Raw genomic sequence first — 22490 nt, forward strand, 5'->3', positions numbered from 1 at the left:
ATACTATCTTTTCCACACTCTATATAGTTACCTGGTTGCACCAAAACTATTTGCAGTTTTGTCTGCAAATAGTCTGCATCTGTCATGTCTGTTCCTATTTGTTTAGCTTAGCTCTTGCATCCAAGAAGCCATAATGATGAAACCTTGAGGGGAAAAAAAAAGTTTGGAATGTAGGGGCTCTAATCACAGCTTGTGTTTTGAAGTCATTTCCAAGCTGGACTTCTTTTTAAGGAGTTGCTGGCATTATTTATTTCTCCATGTGTAACTTTATACTTCTGCATAAAACAAATTTTGACAGAGTGGCATCTGCCTGCTAAACAGCTCATTACTCCTCTGTGACTGCGATGCTGCCAGCATAGCTGCTTCTGCCTGGCTTTGTACTCTGTAGTATAAGTAATGTTCCCCCCACCTGCCAATTCTGTGCTGCATAAGTTTTTCACAGAAGGTTGTTCAGGAGAATCTGTTTTAAAAAATTATTCCTGTATTTTAGGGGGAAAGGGAGTTCTGAATCAAGTGAGCAGTAAGTAATTATTAAGAACATGTTTTATTTTTATTCTAGTCAAAGAAAAAAAAGAAATCAAAGGGAGATTCCAAAACAGTTCAGGATACCTCTCGACTGGATGGAAAGGAAGTTGATGAAGGTACTGAACACAAACATACACAAAATGTAAACATTATGGCTTAAGTACTGTTAAAGATTTACTTGTGTTTGCTTCATAAAGAAACATAAGAAACTCCTAACTCCATAGTCACATATTGTACATGGAAATCTGATCTTTGAAACAACATTAAAAAATCAGTTGAAGTTACTAAATAAAGTCATCTTATAAAAACTGAGAAATTGGATAGTAAGGTGTTCATGCTATTCATGTTTTGCTCTGTGAAGCCAAGTATTATCACAGAAAAACTTACCTTTGGCCATTTGTGTTTTCAATCTAAGGTTGAAGCTGACTGATTAAACTGCCCTCAGACTTCTGTTTGATATGATACAAGCTAGAAATCTTTTCTTCCTCTCTGACTTAGTGATGTTTTCCTTTGGTGATGTTCTAGGAGCTTGGGAAACAAAAATCAGTAACAGAGAGAAGCGTCAGCAGCGTAAACGTGACAAGGTGCTGAACGATGGTGGCTCAGGAGAATCAAATCTCCAGGGCGTAGAAAACACGGTTACTGTATCCATTGAACAGCTGATGCCTACACCATCACTTCCAGTTGGTCTCAGAAAAAATAAAGGTATGATGCTTGATAGGTCTGTGAATGTGTCCTAGAAAGATAACTTTGCTTGAATGCTTAAATAGTGACTCTGTTTTGGATGTATGTTAGGTATATTTGGCGGTGAAACTCTTGAAGAAATTATTTCAAGCTGTGTAGCAGTACTTTCTCATTGTGCAAAACTCCCTATTTTCTAGCCTCATTTTTGGGGAAACTCGAGTGTTTTGGAGCACGCAGCTAAGGCACTGGCCTCCATCCACACTGGTGCGCTGCTGGTTGCTGCACAGCTGCATAGGCCTGTCCCTGTTCCTTCACTTGTGCTCTGTGACTGTGCCCTTTGTTTTCAGAAGCTTCAAAGGCATCCTCAGCACTGCTGCAGGCAGCACCAACTCCTTAACTTTTTGAGTGCTTCCTTGTGGGAAGGTTATGCCTCTGAAGTTCTCTTAAAATATCATGCACTGCTTAACACGTAGGTATTTTTTTCCAACGTAGATTTAGTAGTATCCTGTACTAAAGCTGTTCATAATGGTAAGGCACATGTGGCTGAGATTTACTAGTCAGTTACTGTAGCTGAGGATTCAATAGATGCTGCTGCTGCCTTTACAGAAACAAAAGATAGCACGGGCTGGTTTAAAGCATGTGTAGGCACAGGAATTCCTATTTGGGTAAAACTGAGAAACAGGTGCTTTACTTAAATGAAACTTAATGTTCTAGCAAACAAAGTTGACAAAAAGACTGAGCCGAACACCTGTCTGGTACCTTGAAACAATTTATCGAAATTTGTATGCCTCACCCTCCTGTTTCATTGAGGCTCATTTGCACCTTGACTGAGTGCATAATTGTTGCCCTGAGGACTACATCAGCTGTTTCCTGCCTTTTTTTCAGTCCGTTTACACAGGGCTCCAAGAAATGGTAATTCCAACCGTCTTTATGTGCTGTTGCTAACTATAACTACTGTAACCTCTCCAGTGAGAATCCTTTTTGTATCATACTTTTTTTGTATCTTATGTATCACCTTGTACAAGACTAATGCAAAAAGAATGTAGCTGTATCCAGTGTTTTCATGGTGAGGTAGAAGTTAGAAATAGTTACAGGTATGAAATACTTAGAGCAACTCTTTGCTTGTAAATAACAACCCATGTTTTAGGCTTGTGCTCTTTGTTCATTGGGAAAGTAGTTTAAGTTCTTCGAAATCTGCAGTTATTTGGTATATGGGTCCTAAGTCACTTTGAGAGCATTCAGTCTGCAGCATAAACACAAATAAAAATATAGCATTTTAATTTTATCGTTAAGTTTTCTGGAAGTGTCTTAACTTACTGTGAGGTACTAATATATTATTTTCTTAAAATATTAGTAATGGATTTTTAGAAGATTTTTACAGGTGTTGCTTTATAAAAAAAGCTTCATCTAGCTTTGTTTCCTCTTCTTAATCAGGTGATGCACTTTTGAATGCACAGATTAACAGTTCTAAACCTGCCAAGGGGGAGTCATCAATTCCACAAGGTAAAAAGTCTTTATTATTGGGCATCCTAAGTAACTAGAGAAGTATTTTACAGAAGTGAAAACAGCAACTGTCAGTGCAGGATTTTGAGTTACTGACAGGGAAATTTACTGTACATGTGGCTCTTTTGGCTATGCAAATATTATACTTCTAAGTTGCAGTTATTTCTTAAGAAATTGAAAACAGTCTCTGTTATGTGTAGAAATACAGTTGGGTATTTTGGATTTTCAGGTAGATTACCTGTTATAAAAATCTTTATGTACAGAACAGTAACATTTCTTTTTAAGCTCTGCTGAAAAAATTATGCTAACTTTTCAGACTGACTCACTTATTTGTGTTAATGAATTATTTTCTCAAAGAAACCCTGGTATGGATAACTACAGAGAGCTCACAAGTCCTGATTATTGTTCACACTTGTTTCAGGTTGAATATATAAGTTACTCAGTTCTTTACATTCTCCTTTGAGATGCATAAATACATTAGTTTTGAAAGTTGTTACATATAAATACATGTTTATGAAAAGAATATACTTGACATGTGTCATACACAAAACTTAAAATATTTGACTAGTAAATCCTAACAGTTTTCTAATAGCAGATACTGCTATAATAATACTTGAAGTGAATTAGTTTGACATAATGAAATCAAGATGGTTGTTACTTACATATAGCCAACATTAGCTGTGTTGCCTTAATCCAAAATAACTCATTTGTTGACTTGCTTATTTATACTAGTTATTAAAAGCACACAGATCCAGAAAGTGAATTCCTTTCTGCTTCTTTTTGAGAGTTTTACTTCACACACAAACTTTCTGTACCATGGCACAGAAGGAGGGTGCTGTATTCTTCAGAGATGCCTGATGGGAACACAGGAGAAAATAATCAAGTTTTTCAGTAAGGGGAAGGTCATGAGGAAAAAAGCTTTTCATGAGAGAGTTCAAAGCATCTCTGGACAATCAGCCTTTATGGTTTCCAGAACTTCAGTAATGCAGTATAATTTTGAAGTTAGCTGTGCATTGAACACAAGGTGGGACTAGGTGACTTTGAGAGAGACCCTTTTCAATCTTCAGTTTTCTGTGATTTAGTGAGAACTGGCTGGTCATTTAGAAGTTATTTTTTGACAAAAGAGTAATATACAGAGAATAATCAAGCTCCTGCTTCAGGACCTCAGCTGCCTTTTTGCAAAGTTGCAAAAAGGTTTTTCTAGCAGCTGCAGTTTGGTTTCTGTCTCTTCAGTATTCTTTTGTTGCCTTTCCCGAAGACTTCACATTACTCTAGGAGGACATTGACTGACAGGAGCAATGCTAGTGCTGTAGAGAAAGGGCAGTGGTTTTTGTACAGCAATGGTGACCTTACAGATGTCTGTGTTTGGAATTGATTTTTCTGAGAAAATGTAGGCATATCTCACCTAATTAATTCTATGTCAGTGAGGCCAGCTTGAATTGGGCATGTTGATGCTGCCTGAGTTACAAGTTCATTTGAGAAATAAAATGTTTGGTCTGTATTTTTTTTTGGCATATGATACTGACTTGTGCATAAGGGTTTGGCTTACTGTTTAAGTGTTACACTTGTAATATGCAAATATTTCTTAATTGCTTGTAGAAGAACAGTTCTTCTGTTTTTTCCACTGCATATATAAAAAGATAAAGGGGATTTGATATACAAAGCACTTTGAGAAAGGTTTGTGATATATAGGAAAGGAGGCTGGATGCACTAGCCCTTATATTTTATACGGACATAAATTTTAAAAATTCCATTATGATCTTTGTCTCAGTGTACTGCTGACTTCTCAAAGAATACATTAAACTTGCAGTGGTTGGTAATTTCTTGTGAGGGTAACATGTAACAGACATTCTTGCAGTGTTGTGGTCTTTTACCTTAGTGAATCATAAAATATGTTACTTACAAATTGAGTGCTACTATGATTTCTGTCTCTCACTGTGAGGGACTCTATGGTCAGTATGATATCTGTGCTCTTTGTAAATCCTGTGTAGTGTTTGGGAAGTATTTTCTAATATTTGGTAATTTTGTCTACATCCTGCTTGGAGAACTGCTGCATGCAGTTATGAAACAGAAAATACTCTCCATTTAGTGCATGGGGTTTTCCAGAAGTCATCCCCATACTCTCTAAGAGAAATTAGCTGACAGTGTTGAAAGTACCCTCCCCAACCTTTTTCTAATCTAGAGACACCAGTTCACCCACACCAGGTTCAAGCCCTCTAAAGAAAGGGATGAGGAAAGAGAGTGCAGTTGGTGCTGTTTTTTCCTCCCTCTTCAAGTTAGTAGACAGATGGTGCATATCATCTGAACTGGAAAATCAGCTGAGACAGAGCAGCAGCCCTGTCTGTATCACACTTGTGTAGCAAAGCTGCTGTTCATTCGGGGCTTTTTTATTAAGTGAGTGTGCATATAAGTGATATTTTAATTCTTCATCCAGTTGTTATTTTAAATAATCCTTTTATTCTTGTTGTATTTAAGTTTCTCCGGGATTGAGTGAAAGCCATACAGTAAATGGAGGAAGCTGGAATGAGAAGTCTGTAAAAATCTCCTCACAGATTGGTGTAGGGGAGGAGAAATGGACATCTGTTCCTTCAACTGCAGCTGGGAAGAGGAAGACTGAGACATTGGCTTGGGGCCAGGACACTGGAGATGCTAATGGAAATGGAAAGGACTGGGGTGTAAGCCTGGTAGGCAGGCCCTGGAAAGAGCGTTCTTTGTTCACTCCTATTGGTAAGCTATTTCAAAGAACTTGCTTCATGTAAGCAATTTTACATAAATGTATTTGTCAGTAGTGGATCTCTGAAATATTTTCATGTTTATATATTAAAAACATCTTGACGTGGTCTAGTGAAATGTTAACTGAACAATTTCTGTTCACTGTAAGTTTGATGGCTTAGCATCTTTGTTTCTGTGAGTTTATCTGACAAAAAATTATTTCTGTGAAGGAATGTAATGTTGTATATCACTTTCATAAAATTCTGAAGATGATTACTAAGCCATTTTGAAGCGTAATTTCTTTCAAATTATGCCTTAAAAGCCAGGTTGGATTCTGTTGATCCAACATGATAAAATCAATGTTGTGTATGGTTTTGGCAGGTGTTTTTTTAGGCCCCAGGCATAAACATTGTTTAACTCTTGTCACAGTGTTACACTGTTTTTCTCATTAGAAACTGGTTTATTTTAGTGCTCAGTACAATTTTCTGCCTTTTTTTCTTGCGCTGTCCATAGTAATAATGGAGAAGAGATTTCTTAATTTCTCTCTGGGCAATATTTATCAGCTTATTAGTAAATGCTGTAACATGGCCCTTCCCACTGTTCAGTCTAAGTATCCTCATCTCTTCTGGTAAGCAGTGTGCCTTTGTCATCAGCAGTGTTACCTCAGTCTTGTCAAGTAGCAGCCAGCAGCTGAGCCCCATCCAGCCACTCGCTCACTGTCTCACCAGCAGGGGAGACATTGGAAAGAGAAAAGCTGGAAAACTCCAGTGTTGACATAAGGACAGTTTAATAGGGAAAGCAAAACCTGTTCATACAAACAAAGCAATGAAATAATTCTCTACTTCCCATGGGCTGGTGGGTGTTCATCCAACACCAGGAGAGCAGCGCTTCATCACGTGTTTGTAAAGACAAACACCATGACTCCAAATGTCCTTCCCTCCCTCCTTCTTCCCCTGACTATATACTGAGCATGATGCCTTTGGCCAGTTGGGGTCACTTGTCCAGGCTGTGTCTCTTCCAACTTCTTGCTGGGAAAACTGCAGCTCCAGATGGGAAAGGCAGCTCCAGCTGCCTTGCTGCCAGCAATACAAGAAGTGGGAAAGGCCTGGGTTCTGTGTGAGCACTGCTCAGCAACACCTCTGTATTACCAATCCTGTTTTCAGCACAAATCCAAAACACAGCCCTACCCCAGCCATAATCTGCAGAGGTCTAGGCCGCCTTTTATTTCTCTGGCATATTTTGAAATTAAGTTCCTGAGGCTAGATTTTATATACCCTTGGGAGCTTTATCGTTGCCAAGTAGAAGTGAAGGGCTTTTTTTCATGTTCTGGCTAGATGTGTTCTGCTGTGTATTCTAACAAGGCATTTTGTAGTGACTGACCAACTTTTTGTTGGTTTTGTTACATCATGTCTATCAATCTGATTTGCTTCTGGTAAAATGAATATTTTTTTGGGTGTAGGAGAGCAGTGAAAGGCTTCCATGATGACCTCACTAATGCTTTCAACACTGTCTCTCAGAGTGTTGTTGTATCCAAACTAGAACAGGTGTAAACCTGATCAGGCCCAAGGTAATGGTCAGTGAGTCCTACTCTCCCTGGGGGCTGGACAAGGAGAATGTCACAAGGCTCTACTTAGAACTGTCCTGTTTATCATCTTTGTAAGTGAGCTGGAGGAGGCAACCATGTCATTCATATCCAGGTTCCAGATTATCTCAAACTTGAATGTGGGGGCAGGAGTCAGTTGAAACAGTCCAGGTCAGGGATCCCATTCAGAAGGACCTAAACCTGATGGGAGTAATGGGCCAACAGGAACCCAAAGAAGTTCAGTGAGGACAAATGTCAAGTGCTGAATCTGGTTGGAAGCAATCCTGGCTGGATATTGACTGCCTGGCTTGCAGCTTTGTGGATAAGGGGTCTTGGGCACCAAGGTGGACATGAGCCAGCTGTAGTTCCTAGTAGCAAAGGAAACAAACAATACACTGGGATGCATTAAACAGGAGTCAGTAAATTGGGGGTTAGTGGCTGTCTACTTTTTGGACAACATCTGGAATGCCTATCCAGTTTCTAGCCACTTTTCCCCCAATTAAGTAAAGGTAATTCTAAATAAAAGCCACTAGTAGTTTTTACTGGCCATTCCTGCTTATTTTCTGCCTTATATATAACAGTCTAGTATGTCTTTGTTTTTAAGCAGTATCTGCTATTCATCAAAAATTGTTCTGAATTTTATTCCCTTCTTTAACATATATATATATATATAATGTACTCCAAGCTGTGTTCCATCTACATGTACTTTACAAAAATTAGTGATTGCAGTAATGGGAGGAATAACAGTATGGGGCTCAAAAAACAATTGACTTCTCTTTTGTGAGAAGCTTATATTTAGAAAAGGCTGTAAAGGGAAGATGGTCTTGGAAAGCTTGAAAATTGTTTCAAGCTGTATGTTGATAAAGTCACATCTCTATCAGCACTAATTAATGTCCTCAGTTATGTGAAGTGCCATCATGGCTGGACTAGCCAGTGTTTTTCTGATCCAATTCATAATTAAATAGCTAAATTTTCAACATTGCCAGCAGTGTGTGATGCTCTTTTTATTTTTTTTGTCCCCTTCCCCACAGCTGCTTGGAATGTGGATGCAAGGATTAATACCTCTGAACAGAATTCTACTTCTTTCTCCTCATTTGGATTAACTCCTGGAGTTTCTGGTATGTGTGCCTTTCAAAAGATTTTTCCACTCTCTTCTACTCCACCAGTGGAATAGAGTTTGCCAAGTGATACTAATGTGCATTTTCTCATATTTCTTTGAAAATAGTACTGCAAAGAGGCAGAAGACACTTAAAAAGCTATTTTCTTATGCTGAAATTATGCAGTAAACTGTATTAAATTGATAATCAAAAGCTAGATCAATCACAGAATATTAGCAAGAAGGTTGGAACTAGAGGGGTTTGGAATGAGGTGATCTTTGTATGTTCTAACCCAAATCATTCTATGATTCTGTGATTTTTTTTATTTAGCCGCCTTGTTTGTGTGTTAACTCTAAATAATGGGCATGAGAGGTTTCATAGCATTGCAATATCTCAAGTTAGAGATCTGAAGATTGTTTTCTAGGAAAGCCCATTTGCCCCAGTATGTGGGGGAGTTTGTTATTTGATGATTGAGTTTTTCCCTATGAAAGAACTAAATCACTACTTTGAAAATATGTTCCATAGGCAGGATTTGAAGTCTTGAGTCTTTTCTCTGTATGACAAATGGAAATACTGAAGGTGTGGGGTTTTCTTTTTTGAAGGGTTGTGTGCTATAGAGTACAAACCTGTCTTCATAATAAATCTTGTGTGTTAAACAACTAACATAAGTCCTACAATGATTTATTATGCAATAAAGGGATCATATGTCAGGTTTTTTGCTCTTGCTTGCTTACACCATGAGCTTGGCATGGCAGTTTTCCTTCGGAAGTAGCTGGCTGAGTGCTTATGTATTTAGGCTACATTTGCTCATATTGCTGTTTGCAGGCTTTTAACTGTTGAACTTAGCTCAGTGTCCAGCATCTTAATTGTACAGAGAATTTTAATTTAAAAAAAGATCCCAAGCACCCACCTGAAACCAAGTTCAGTGTCTAAGCTAAAACTTATGACAGTTTATTTAATAAAGTAGGATGGCACGCTGAGCTAAGATTCATCTACAATACCACCATTTAAACTTCAAGAGAAATAATTTTCTTTGGTGCACCTTAGCCAACAATGTTGTAATGCAAAATGACCACAAAAGAAATGAGAACATGTCCATATTTCTGTCATCTGAGGTATCTTTTGCAGAGGTATATGTAAAATAGAGACCCACATTCTATTCAACCAAGTTTCAGACATTTCATCATACAGTAAAATATTAATTTGTTTAATTCTTACAATTAGTTTTTGTTTGTTTTACTCTTTTATGAAATTTTGTTTGCTGTTTATTTTTCTGAAAACAGTTAAGTTAGATGTGTAACACCTTCTGTTATCATGACTGGTATTGGCCTTACTGTTGTTCATCCTGCTGCTTTTATGTTCTTGAAACCTTTGTTTAAATGAGAAGTGGATTCTTAGTAACGTATCATTTGTTTGATCTCAATGTAATTAATGAGGTTTCTTTCTAGTGATCTTTTCTTTTAAGCTTTTTCCTGTAAGAGATCTTATTGATAGACAGTAACAATTTTATTACCCATAAAATTTCTTTGTGTTTTTGAGTTTGAGGAGACTGCTCTTACTCACTGTTCTTATCTTCTTAAGTTCTTCTCATGACTTTATTTTGTCTTCCTTCTTCTGCTTCCTTGTTTTCTGAATATAACTTATGCACAAGACCCTACTAGTTCTCCTGTCTTCTGCAGTCCTTAAAATCTGGCACTTTTCTTTGAGCCTTTTGTTTTCCTTTCCTACTTTGATTGGACTTCCTTCCCCAAGAAAACTTCAGGAAGCTTGTTAACTTACAATTACAATTTCATTTATTCGCTTTCAGGTTCCAACAGTGAATCAGTTTCTCAGGCTGGTACTTCTGATTTTCAGTGGGATTTAAGTCATGCTCAACCCCCTGTTGATGATGAATGGTCTGGGTTAAGTATGTTCCTCTAAAATGTTCATTAACAAGATGTTAATTACTGTGAAGTGTAGTTATTTATATTAGCTAATTGCATTATACAGTGGTGGGTATCTGAGAAAAAACCTGAAATACTTGAATTCTGTAAGCTAATAGACAGTTTGAAGGAATTAAAAATAAGTATTTTAATAAATTCTGATAGGAAATGGTTAGTTTTAGGAAAAATACTTGGATATTCAAACTCAGAAGTCAGAGTGCTCATGCATTTTAAGGCAGAAAAATCTTTGTAGTGGAACAGTCTTGCTGCAAGTGATAAGAAAAATCTATTGCAACTCTGCAAAATATGTATTTAGTAGATAGAACTTGAGTCAGTTCATTTTTATATGTTTGTACCTTACTGGAAAGTTAAGGCAACATCAGACTCTGGTATTTAATCTGACTTGATTTCTCATTCAGCAAACATTAGGAAGTTATTACATATATAGGAAGCATATACAGGATAGAAATAACTGAAATTACTTGGGAGTTGTAGTAAAGTTGGTGTTTACTCCCTACTTTGTCCTCCCTGTTAATGAAAAAACGTAGTGCATCTCATTAGGTGTTGACCTGAAGAATTGTTCCAGAAGTTGACAGAAGCAGCCTTGCATGTTATCTTCTCTCTAAGAACAACTTATTGCAGTTAAATAACTAGTAAAGTGGAATAAATTGATACAGTCCTTGACTCCACCACTCTTGGCATGATTGCTCTGTTATCAGATAATTTTGAAACTTACCTTTTGTGTTTTATTTAGTTTAAGGATAAGAAAAGCACGTTTCAGTTAATCCTTTGAAAGTAATCAGTTTTATGTTTTATCAAAAGCATAACTGATTCACATATCTAAGCATAGAATGTTTATGGCTCAAGCTTCTGTTAATAGAATTTTGTCATAGTTGTCAACTAAGAGTACACTAACAGAAGTGGGCAAATGCAAGTTTAGCCCAAAGCAATACACAGATACACCCTGCTGCTTTATTGGGATAAGAAAACTAACTGTATATACAAAAAATACTAGTTTTTATTGTTACTAAGAATGGATTTTTTTTCTTAAGCAACTACTGAGAGGGCAGTAGGTAAACTAAAAAGTGTTGAGCAGTATTTTTCAAATCAGTAAATTTTAGCATCTGAAGTAGGTGTCATTAAGATAATATTTTTATTAGGAAAATTTCTAACTATTCTAAATGTTCTAACTAATCTTAATATCTCTTAATTGTATTTTTGGCTTCACAATGCTTGCGAACAAATTTAATTGGATTTATTACTGCTTTTTATTTTGACTTTAAGTTGTTTAAATTGAATGCCACCATAGTTGGCAGACCAAATTTGCTTGTTCTTCAATTTGGTATAGACTGGAGGGAAGAAATATTCGTGGTGTTAATGTTAATGTGAATGTGAAATGAAAATGCAATCTTTTACAAAGTGTTCTGTTTTAAAATCCACTTGCTGCAACTTTCTACTAAACAGACAATCTAAGGCTTAGTTCTTCCCTTCTGATATTTTTAGTTTTTATGCAACTGATCCTTTAAACCTATCATTCCATCATAAATTAATAATATCAAAATAGAGTATGGACTTAAGAGTCTTAGGAAAAAAAGATTATTAAAAGTAGCGAAGTTATAAGATTACTTGAATCAGTAACATTTACAGTTTCAGATATATCACTAGTAAAGGAGTCATACTAAGGCGAGATTGATTAGTGTTACAGGTCATCCTCATTTTTTCACCAGATAGAAAGAAAATACAGAGAACAGCTTAAGACAGATAACAACTCTTGAATTTGTTCCTCTTCACATAGTTTAGAAAAAGTCTCGAAGCAACTGCATCTAGCTAGCTGCTGCTGTGATTAGGCTCTGTAAAATCACTGTCATGCTCATTACTTTAAAAAGTCCTCCACTTATCAATAAAGTCTTTACCTTTTTTTTTCAGAAAGATGGGGAATTGCTATTTATATCTTGATATCAAGAAGTGGATGTGTGTGTAGGGTTTTTTTCATTTTTAAACTGGAAATGAGCATGTGTAGAGTAAGGCAATATTCCTGAAAAAATCTTTTAATCTTTGTAGATGGACTTTCTTCAGCTGATCCAAGCTCTGATTGGAATGCACCAGCAGAAGAGTGGGGAAACTGGGTAGATGAAGAAAAGGTTACTTCTGTTCCTCAGCGTGAAGAGAGATCTGATACTCAGAAGGTAAAAGGTGGTATTTTCTCCTTAGCTCCAGGACTTTGGCCTTACCACTGCCATTTCTTAAAGTAACTAAAAGGGTATGATAAAGTAATCTCTCATCACAGTTACACTGATAAGAGTAGTATGACTGTGTTTGCTCTGTACACAGAGAAGGAAAACACTGAATGTTATTGAGAAGAGAAAAATCAGTTAGCTCTGTCTTAAACCTTTCTGTCTTGCCATAATTATAAGGACTATGTTATCAGTATAGACTTGGAGGGTTTAGATCTGTTTTTATAAATACATCTTGACAATATTTAATTATCTGTGTAAAAACCAGCATTTCTGTGCCACTAGTGCCTGCTGGTCTGCTGCCTTTTCCATTCCCAACTCCTCTGCCTGTATTACCAGATAGCATGTAAAGAATGTGGTCTTTCTTGAATGAACTGAATAGATAGGACTGTGTTCATTTCCACTTGTATATGCAATTCCTTATAGCTATTGATTTATGTTGAGTCTATACAAGGTGTGTTTCATTGTCATTTAAATGCTAAATACCTTCTGTTCCCATATGAAGATTTCAGATAATGAAAGAGAAAAAGCAGAGCCAATTCTTCAGAGTTCTACAAGTGGCAAATCCAAGAAAAAGAAGAAGAAAAAGAAGAAGCAGGGTGAAGAAGCTAACTCTCCTGCACAGGTAAAATCTTAATGGTTTAAAAGGCAGTTGCAAGGAATTCACAAAATTGCTTTATCTTTGGCTATCAGCATCTTGAACAAAAATGATTTTTGGGAAATTAATTTCTTTATGGGATTGGATTGTCTACAGTTGTTTTTCAAGAGTTAAATTAATTCTTATTTTACTAATATTTCCTTAATTTGTTGTATTCACGAGTTGAACATGGAATAATTGTAATTTTGCTGGATTTATGAAAAACACAAAATACATGCAAAGTATTTATCCTGAATTACTTACTTTCTGTCAAATCTGGATTCTATACGTAGCGATGCTTCCAGGTAGAAGTGTCCTCTGCATGGGAAGCCTTTTCCTCATGTCCTTTGAAAGACAGCTGCTTTGGTGAATATAGCTAGTTAGGAGCATGAAAGAAATCTAAGTTGTCTCCTAAGCTGTCTTCAAGTCCAGTTGTATGAGAATATAACAGCTTTCTGAAGTACTGTTTTAATGTGATTTCTGTGAAATGGTAAGTGCCAGTGCTTCAAGCTCAGTTGGTGGAGCTACTCTGTGAGTCAAATTTCAATGAGGGAAAGAATATTTTCAAACTGAGGATGGTTGGAGTTTTCTGTGTTACTTAAATAGCTTTTGAAGAATTGCATTGAAACAGATTTGTAAAAATAGGAAAAGCAGATTGTACTTCACATGACAATTGAATCATGTTTGAATAGATGAAGCAAGTACTTTCCTAAAGGGAGAAAGCTTTTAATAGCTAATGATCAGAATGCATCCTGCTTGTGTTTTATTGTGACAGCTATTCATAATTTACATTCTTTGCAGTTACAGAATGACCAATGTTCAGTGGAATCTGACTAGATTAGACTGAATTAGAGAGGGAAAGCAAAAACTTCAATCATACTTGCTTTGCATTAGCTTTTATGGTTATCACATATTCAGTTGATTAAAAGTTGTAAAGCATTAAATTCCTGTTACAGAAAATGTTATTTTCAAGTTGTCTGTGTGGAGGTGGAGCTTGTGTTGATTTCCCTTGTTTCTTTTGAGGCAAATTCAGTCTGGAGCAGTAGGGCTGAAGCTTTTTTTTTAATTGAAATTTATTCTGGGCTCTGTTATGACTCTAAGTATAAGTCAAGATTAATAGGTTGTGGTTAACAGGTGTTTTTGAGTGTCCTACATTAATCTTAAGGTCAGTGGGGGTATTCTGAGTTTTTTCCCATTGTTAGTGAGCTGTCTTTTAAATTATATATGTCAAGTAGAACCCGACTTTCTACATTAACAGACTCAGATTTGTTATTGTACTTATTGTTCTCCAGCAATTCCAATTTTGTTGCTTTTTCTTTCAGTCCATCAGTCTATGAAGTCATAGTCAGTTATAGAGAAGAAGTTATCTGTTTTAAATTTTTATGTAGAATTGGGAGCTTTGCTTGATAGGAGCAGACTGAACTGCTCACAGAAGCTACCCTTGTTATAACAGTTTGATTTAACTTGCCAGTCCTACTTCAAATTCATTTAAAATTTGTGTACTTATCCTCTAAAAAACGGAACACGTTCATTTAACCACCTTCATCTTTCTCATCGATTATACTTAAATGTTCACACTCATTTCTTGACTTCAGTGTTTGTTAAGGCAATAGAAGCCAACTGAAAAGCTTGGAGTAAGCCAATATGTGTTCCTTCCTGTCAGGAATCAGATTTAGACCATGACTGCATTTTCATTAGGAAATAAGTGAAGGAACAGTGTTTCCAATTTAAACTCAGAGACCTCTTCACAACCACAGGATTCTTCTAGTGCCACTAACAAGTGTAACTACTCTAATTCCACATTTAAAATGAAACCTTTCCACTTTAGAATGTCTAAGGAGTAAAGGTTGTGACTCTTGGATACTTTGGATATATTTCCAACTTCTGTACTGAGGTTTACTTTATATGCATTATGGTAAACTAAACTGCATTGCAAAAATATTAAAGCATCATAAGGATAGAAAACTATACAGCTTGCATTTAAAACTTGTAACAAAGCACAGAACCAAGAGCAGTCAAGTGTCATTGTGATATTTCTGCAAAATGTGTAAATTAATTTAATTTCACACTCTTGTAATTTAACAGGAGTGCAGTTCATTCTGAGATTGGGGTTTTTGTTAGTATGCATGAAGCATCCTGCTTTATTGGATTCTATGGGTATTTCTTTATTGGATTCTGTGGGTATTTCTTTATTATGTTGTTCTATACATTTTGAGTGTTAGCATAGGCTAGTATGAGCCCACTGCTTCAGTTATTCTTTTTCATAGATTTTCTGAGTTATAGAAGCTGATTATGACGATAAAAGTCATTCACAGGGGAGAAGAGTCAAAATTGACTGCAAACACAGACTCTTCTTTTTTCCCCTTCCACTCCCCTTTTTGTAGGATGCTGAAGAACTGGATAGAGAAGCTGGAGAGCAATTTCAGGCGGATACCTCAAAAGTTCAAGCACAGCAGGAAAGAGCTTTTTCTTTGAAGACCATAAGTACTAGTGAACCAGCTAAGGTAGGGATGCAAAATTTGATTTATGTTACAATTTGATTTGGAAGTGCTCAAGTCATTTGACAGATTAATTTGTATAGATGAGGTCATGGTAGGAAATCTGTTTCAGGCTGTGTGTTTATGAATATAAAGGGAATTGAACAATTGAATTTTAGGTAGAGGTCAGTTATGAGTTTTCAAAAGTATGTCTGCTCTGTAAAGCATTATCTTCCAAATCAGTAGTCACTTTCTTTACTGGCAAGTTACTTTCTTGTTTGAATATTCAAGCAATGTTAAAAACTTGGAAATGTAGAAACCTAAGAACTAATAGTTCTGAGCACAACACCAGTGGCAAATGCTACTGTTATGTTGCAACACAATGAAGTGTTACTATGTTAATATATTCTGACTTAAAGGCAGTCTAAAATTGATTTTTGATAGCTGTACTGAGCTTAATGACTGAATAAGAAAAGGTTTTATTTGAACCAATTCACAGACTATTTGCTTCAGCTCACAGTTGAAACATACTCTAGACAATACAAATTCTCTTTCAATCTTTCTCCAAACAGCAGCTTTCTTAGGTACTGCTACCCAACAAAGCATCTCCTTCTAGTGAGGTGTAAGATATTAAATATTACTAGTGGCTTTGATTTTTGTTTTTTATTTCCACAAGAGTGAACAACACTAGTGACACAGCAGTTTGGTACCAGAGAGTATATATCAGAATACTCAGATTTAATTTTTAATTGTTAAGCATTAGTTTCATAGAAATAATGAGATCTTAAGAGTCAATGAAAACATCATAATGAAATATTTCACAAGGGACTGCAAGTCACCAAATTAAAAGTACAGAAATACTTTTTTTGGTTGAAAATGTCTTGAAAAGCACATTCAGACATACTTAAGGCTTATCAAAGTAGGGCTTTACTACAGTTATTTACTGTAGCTGATCAGTTTAGATCAGTTCAACCTTTAATCAAGGTTGGCAACAGCTGCCTATTCTATCCTGACTAGTGTATTGTTTGGTTTTGTGGTGGGTTTTTGAAGCTGTATTTGAAAAGACATCTGCCTGTATGCAGACTCCTGGAAGTGCAAGTTTTTGTTTTATTTTAGAGGCTTTAGTTGAAAATGCGTATACAGAAAACTTGACATCAAGGTGGCAGGTTTTTGACTTCTAGAAAAAGGCATAATAGTGCATCCTGGAAGACTACAGCTTCTGCTGTTCAGAAATCTAAATTGATTTGAAAAATATTTGCAGTTAATGTTTTTTTTCTCACAAGCAAGCTGTCAACACTGCCAAAATACAAGCCCAGTTTCACCAGTTTCAGTAGATTTTGCTCAGTGCTTTACAGTTTATAATCACACCCAACTTCTAGGTGATATGATAGCATCAGCATCTCATGTAGACCTACACTACACTCTTTTTTGAGGGGCTTGAGGGCTTCTGTTACTCTTGAATCTTAAATTCAGTCTGTTCATGTATGTGTCTATGTATAGCTATGTAAGTGGTAAATGTGAAGCAAGACATGTTCCGTATTAAACTTAGTGTGGGGGCAAAGGACAAACAAAATTGTTGCTAATATTCTCTGAAATAGAGAATAGTTGATAAAGGACAACTTGTGAATTGTTGTCTCTGACAGTGCAGATGGTCTGTCAGTCTTTATCAAGTCTCCTTGACATCAGATTGGGCTTCACTGTAATTTCACACATGCAAAGATGCCTTCCAATATTGTTTGACTTGGCTGTTGTAAAAAGTTTTAGAAACTGTCTGTGACTGATGCGTGGAACGGATGACTTAAGTTTCCAAGGTAGGTAGTTTAGTCTTAAGCAAATGCTCCAAAACACAAGAATGAAATACAGGGAAAAACAAACTGAGTACAAACAAGTTGTTATTCAGTATATCCTCATAAACATCAGGAACAGCTGAATGCTGAACCTTGTGTTTTGCATCACGGTATCTGGTGATGGCATTTCCCTATGCTATGCATTGAAACCTTTTGCATTTTACCAGCAGGCACAAGTTTTAAATGAAGAGAGATACTTGGAAAAATAAATAAGTTTGACAAGTCACTATTTCATTATTGAATCATAGAATTATGTACATAACTATTTATATTATTTAATAGGCTTTATTTGTTGTTTCAGGCCTCCTTTCTGAACTAGCAGAGAATATATCTAGCAAAGAGTAGTATTCATTTTTTCATGTCTTCATCACTACCCACTTTCCTGTAGTCAAAATTGGGACAGAGCTATTTGGAAAAATTTCCAGATAGTGCTGTATGTATTTATACCATTGCATTTGCAGTAATACTGCACGCTGTAACACTCAAGCTGCAACATGTTTCTTAGTCAACCTGAGGCAGCTGAGCTATTAAAATGTTAATTGAGTTGCTTTACCTGCTGGTCGAGTGTGACTGTCCTAACAAAACTGTGATGCCAAATCTGAATTGATTACCTTGCACTAGAAGCTTTGTCCTCCTTTTGTTTTAGAAATCACTGTTTGTTAAGTTCATTTATTTATGTAAGTGATGTAAGTGATGATTGCTAACTATTAGAATGGGCTAAGCTTGGAATTCCTGTAGGGTGGGAGTTCATTTTATCAGCATGGGTGAAAAAATTTGAGATGACTAATTTTTCAGTAAATTGAGATAAATGCTGCAATTATAGATATTAAAAAAAAACTTGTTTCAGTTGATGTGTAAGAGCACAGCAAACTACTCGTGAAAGGTTAGAGAACTTTAAATTCATGGGGTTTTTTTTTCAATTAAATCTGTTTAATTTCTTGCTTAGTATGATATGATTTAAAATAAATTTGTATCTTCTTGCTCTCTTGAATGTTCTGACTGAATTTTTGAGATGCTTATATTAGTGATAGTAGCAGTAAAAACTGGTGACTGTGACCTATTATCTGTACATCTGCATCCAAGGATGTAGACTTCATTATTTGGTTTTCATAGTTCCAGGTCTTGGCTGTTGTGACACAACTACAGCTATGATTTCTTAATAACATCTTAAAGTTTGGGGTTTATTGCTTGATAAGATGCTGTGTTCTAATACATTCTTTTTTGAAGCCTTTTGTCATTTGATGGATTGGTGTGGGATCTTATGTTTATGTTCTGACTTTCTTATTGGAATGTCAAGTGTTTGGGGTTTTTTGTTTTGCTGTAATTTTAATTACAATAAGTGCTACACACTAGGGTGCAGTTACATTTTGTCTCTGTAGTGGGAACCTTCAAAATCAACTAGATAATTGAAAAATACTACAAGTACCGTTTACTTGGCAGTTATTTGTGCAATAAGTTCCAGTGAAATACTTGCTGACTGCTTGTGCCAATATTTGTTATTCTGTAAGCATACAGAGTGTTTTGAGCAGTTATAGGAATGACTGGAGATATGATTTGTTTTGGGTTTGAGTTATCTATTTGGTCCTGTTTAACTTGCCTGCGTACCTTGCAACCAAAGGCATATGTGTCACTTTTTCACATCACTGTTGAATATTCTAGAATCCTTTTAGGGTCTTGATGATTTATAGATTGGTCTCCCTTTCTTTGAATGTGCTGTATTTTAAGAATTAATGTCGTTTATCTTTGCTGGTATGCAATTAAAAATGTCGGCACTAGGTGGCAGTCATAGTACTGCTGCCTCAATTAAAAAAATTTAAGGCTTTTAATATTGGCTTAATTTTTCAATGCCATCTTCTCAGCAGCTGCTAAGTATACTGCTGAAATAACACCATTTAAGGGTGTTTGCTTTTGTATTACTTAAACTTTTGTAAACTCTTATTTTTGTTTCTCAAATAGTCTGAGGAGGCTCCTTCGCTTGCTGTTTCTACTGAGCCATCTGTAATTGTATCAGAGAGCAATTCTGACAAGATCGCTTCCCAAGTGCCACAGATGCTGCAAGAGACAGATGTTTCTAGTCCCAATATTAAACAAAACAGTGTGCCTCCTCCACAGAGTAAGTATCTCTCAGTGCAGTTTACTTGAAGTTAGGATGTACTTTTTCCCCAAAGAGTGTAGTCAGAATGCTTTGCCCTGGGGTTTGACTTTAAAGTGCCATATCAGATCATTGTGTCTTATTTATACATCTTGCCATATTTTTTACTTCCTTGAAGTTAACAGCACATTGATATTTTTGTTTTCATTGTGATGAAAAATTGGCTTCATATGCTTGGATGGCTGAAAATGTCTGTTGGGCTTAAATGTCCAGTCCTTAACAGACATTTGGATGTACTCATTACCATTGGGACTGGAGCTCCGTGCTGTGACTAAGGAGTTCTGCCAACATTGTTTAAAAGGGCTGCTAGCAAGTCTTCAGTGGAGAACAGATGGTTACTAACATTGCAGTTGACAGAATATTTAGCTACCAGAAATTTGGGAAAAATACAAATAATTCAATTTTCAGCCTACTGAGGTCTTTTGATTTCTCAATTTAGCTCATTAGCATTTTTTCCCATATGCTTCCATGTAATCATAGAAGGAAACAGTTGCTTATTTGGGAGTAGAAAGGTATTGGGTGGAGGTTTTTTTGTAGTCTAACAGTAGATAGACCTGGCTGAATTGCTGCAGGTATATTGTTTTTTGAAAATATGCTGTGCCCGGAAATGTCAACTGTACCCTCTGTTGTACTTGAGAAAAGTGTTCATACTCAAAAGCGTTTTAAATACTTGCACAGTACAACAGGAAATTTAGAAGGGAAGTGAGGATGTGGACGGTATTGATTTATTAAAAAAATACGGATATTGATCTAGTATAGATATCCAGCTGTGATGGACAAAACCTCTCTAACAGTTTAAAGTTAGAAAGTGTATGTTTATTGCGACTGCCCGGGGACAGCTCCCAAATACACACTGCAATTTACAGGTGATTACAGAGTCCTTTTATCTATACAAGTATTGAATACCCAAAATATAAATACATACTCATAACTGTGGTACATCCCATTCCCTGCTTCGTATGGTAATTAGTTCAAAAGCTGTTAAGCATGTGTAGTTTGTTCCTTGAAATGGGTTGGTGGTCCCCTTCATGGGAAGGAGTCCCAAAATGAGGAACTAGATGATGTCTTCCTTGTACTGACCTTTCTACTTTCTCAATGCAAATATGACAAATGAACCCTTGGTAGAACTCCCATTCCCTGTCTTCAATTTTTGATTTCAAAACAGAGGAGGCCCACAATTGTCTTACGTTCCTAAAAGCTATTTATCAGTTTCTGTATTATTCATTATAAACCCAGCTAACCAAACATTGTGTTGACAAGCAATCAGTTATTAGTTAACTACTAACTCTTAACTTCATCAAGGCCTACCCATTTATTTTAATTAACTCCAGTAAAGCTTATCTCTAACTAAAATCTTAGCTCCTCTAAAATATTTAAATTCCTTAAAGTATGTCTCAGTATTGCTTGGAAAAAAAAAAGTTTTGATTCAGATTCTTTCATAAAATTAATAAATACTGACAATTCATAATAAGTTGCTGGCTAAGTGCTGAAGTAGTAAATGAGTTTTTAATGACTGCAGAAGAATCATGATGACTTTATAATTACAGAATCTCATTCAGCTGCATTAATTGGCTTCTTGGCTTTGAACACATGAAACAATGGAATATTTCAAGTCAATGTATCAACTTAGAACTTTTTGTTCTGGTTCTAAAATATGAAACCTTTTGTGATTGATTCATGTCTCAGCAATTGAAAGAACATCTCTTAGGTTCAGTATGTACAATACTTAACTTTTTTGCCACTTTTGGCAGCCAGCATGTTTTGAGGCAGTCTGTTTTATTAAGAACGTAGTGCTTCTGTATTGGATTATGGATTCCATGTAACCACATCTTTACATAGTTCAATACGTGGTGGTGAAGAGCAGTGTAATCTGGTAAAAGTGAGCATTTAGTGTCAATTAAATGTATGTTATTTCTAGGCCAGAAAATAACAATGACTCTGCTGTAAAGAATACATCTGCAAAATGAATGGCCTTTGATGTTTATCACTCTAAGTATTTGTGGGGTAAAAAAGTAGGATGAAATTGGCAAGCATTGTTTTAGATGCATTTCAAATGAAATTATTTTCATTTGAAGCAGATGAATAAAACTTCTAGTTGTTTGATCTGAATCACTTTGTAATAATACAATGAGTATTATCCAGGATTTTAAAAGCGAATTCTGTGTAAATGTTCTCAGTCCTAACACTATAATTATGTTTTGTTTTTTTAGCAAAGTCTGAAGAAAGCTGGGAATCTCCCAAACAAGTTAAAAAGAAGAAAAAAGCAAGAAGGGAAACGTGAACTTACTAAGATGGACATGTGTTGCTGAATATTGTCATGAAGATTATGCTGTTTATGCAATAATTTGTGAACATGTACAGAATTTTATATAAATTTCAAACAATTTTTAAAAACAGAACTGCTGTGAACACAAACATCTTTAAAAAGGAATCAAATGAAAGTAACTTTATGATATAACAAACAGAACATGCTACATTTGAAAGACATTCTGAAGAGTCTGTTTTTCCAACTTTTGGAGAGAGATCTTAATTTAAAAAAACTGGTTTTACAACACAGTGCCCTGTTTACAACAGATTATACTCTCATCTACAGCTACGGATAAAAGATTAATTTCAAGGAAGGGTTTTCTGTAAAAATAATTGTCTGTACAATAATGGGTGTTTCTTGCCTCTCTTATGAGTGATGCATTAGAAGCACAGAATGTCAACCATTTGAATTTGTTTCATGCCTAAATCAAAGTGCTTTGATTCAATACATAATCTGCCATATCTTTACAGTAAGTTGGTTAGCAAGTCTGCTAGCTATTGCAGGAATCTCAAGTGCAAATCATTAACCATTTGTACAGTCAGACCTTCATGGTTTATTATATGAAGTTAACACAATAAAACTGCTTTGGGTTAAAAGTTTGAGAATGTGATTTGAAACTTGAGTATGGTTCATGAAGTTATTTTTTATAATGTCTATTACCTTACTTGAATTATTGAAGATAACAGTATATTTTTAAGAATGCAGTAATGTGCATAAAATTGGTTATCTTTTTCATTCCCTACAGTTCTTGGTTGATTCAGGATCCCATCTAAAAACTATTCTTTCAGCTTCTAAACTCATGAAATGAAC

General features: G+C 35.7%; 1 protein-coding gene across 2 annotated transcripts in view; it reads left to right on the forward strand.

Moving 5' to 3' along the window:
- Window positions 1–22302, forward strand: part of MTDH (metadherin) — a 32529-nt gene extending 10227 nt beyond the window's left edge. The window contains exons 3-13 of one of the 2 annotated variants that reach the window (XM_064392479.1): window positions 560–641; window positions 1051–1230; window positions 2644–2712; window positions 5188–5439; window positions 8038–8124; window positions 9911–10009; window positions 12087–12211; window positions 12765–12884; window positions 15281–15400; window positions 19177–19333; window positions 21583–22302. In XM_064392479.1, coding sequence (XP_064248549.1) covers window positions 560–641; window positions 1051–1230; window positions 2644–2712; window positions 5188–5439; window positions 8038–8124; window positions 9911–10009; window positions 12087–12211; window positions 12765–12884; window positions 15281–15400; window positions 19177–19333; window positions 21583–21653 — 1362 coding nt within the window. In that variant the 3' untranslated portion in view covers window positions 21654–22302. The remainder of the gene's footprint in view (window positions 1–559; window positions 642–1050; window positions 1231–2643; window positions 2713–5187; window positions 5440–8037; window positions 8125–9910; window positions 10010–12086; window positions 12212–12764; window positions 12885–15280; window positions 15401–19176; window positions 19334–21582) is intronic. The other variant, XM_064392486.1, reaches the window with a different exon arrangement.
- The last annotated feature ends 188 nt before the right edge of the window (window positions 22303–22490 follow it).

This window comes from Passer domesticus, chromosome 1 (genome assembly GCF_036417665.1).
Source record: "Passer domesticus isolate bPasDom1 chromosome 1, bPasDom1.hap1, whole genome shotgun sequence".
NCBI classification, from domain to species: domain Eukaryota; kingdom Metazoa; phylum Chordata; class Aves; order Passeriformes; family Passeridae; genus Passer; species Passer domesticus.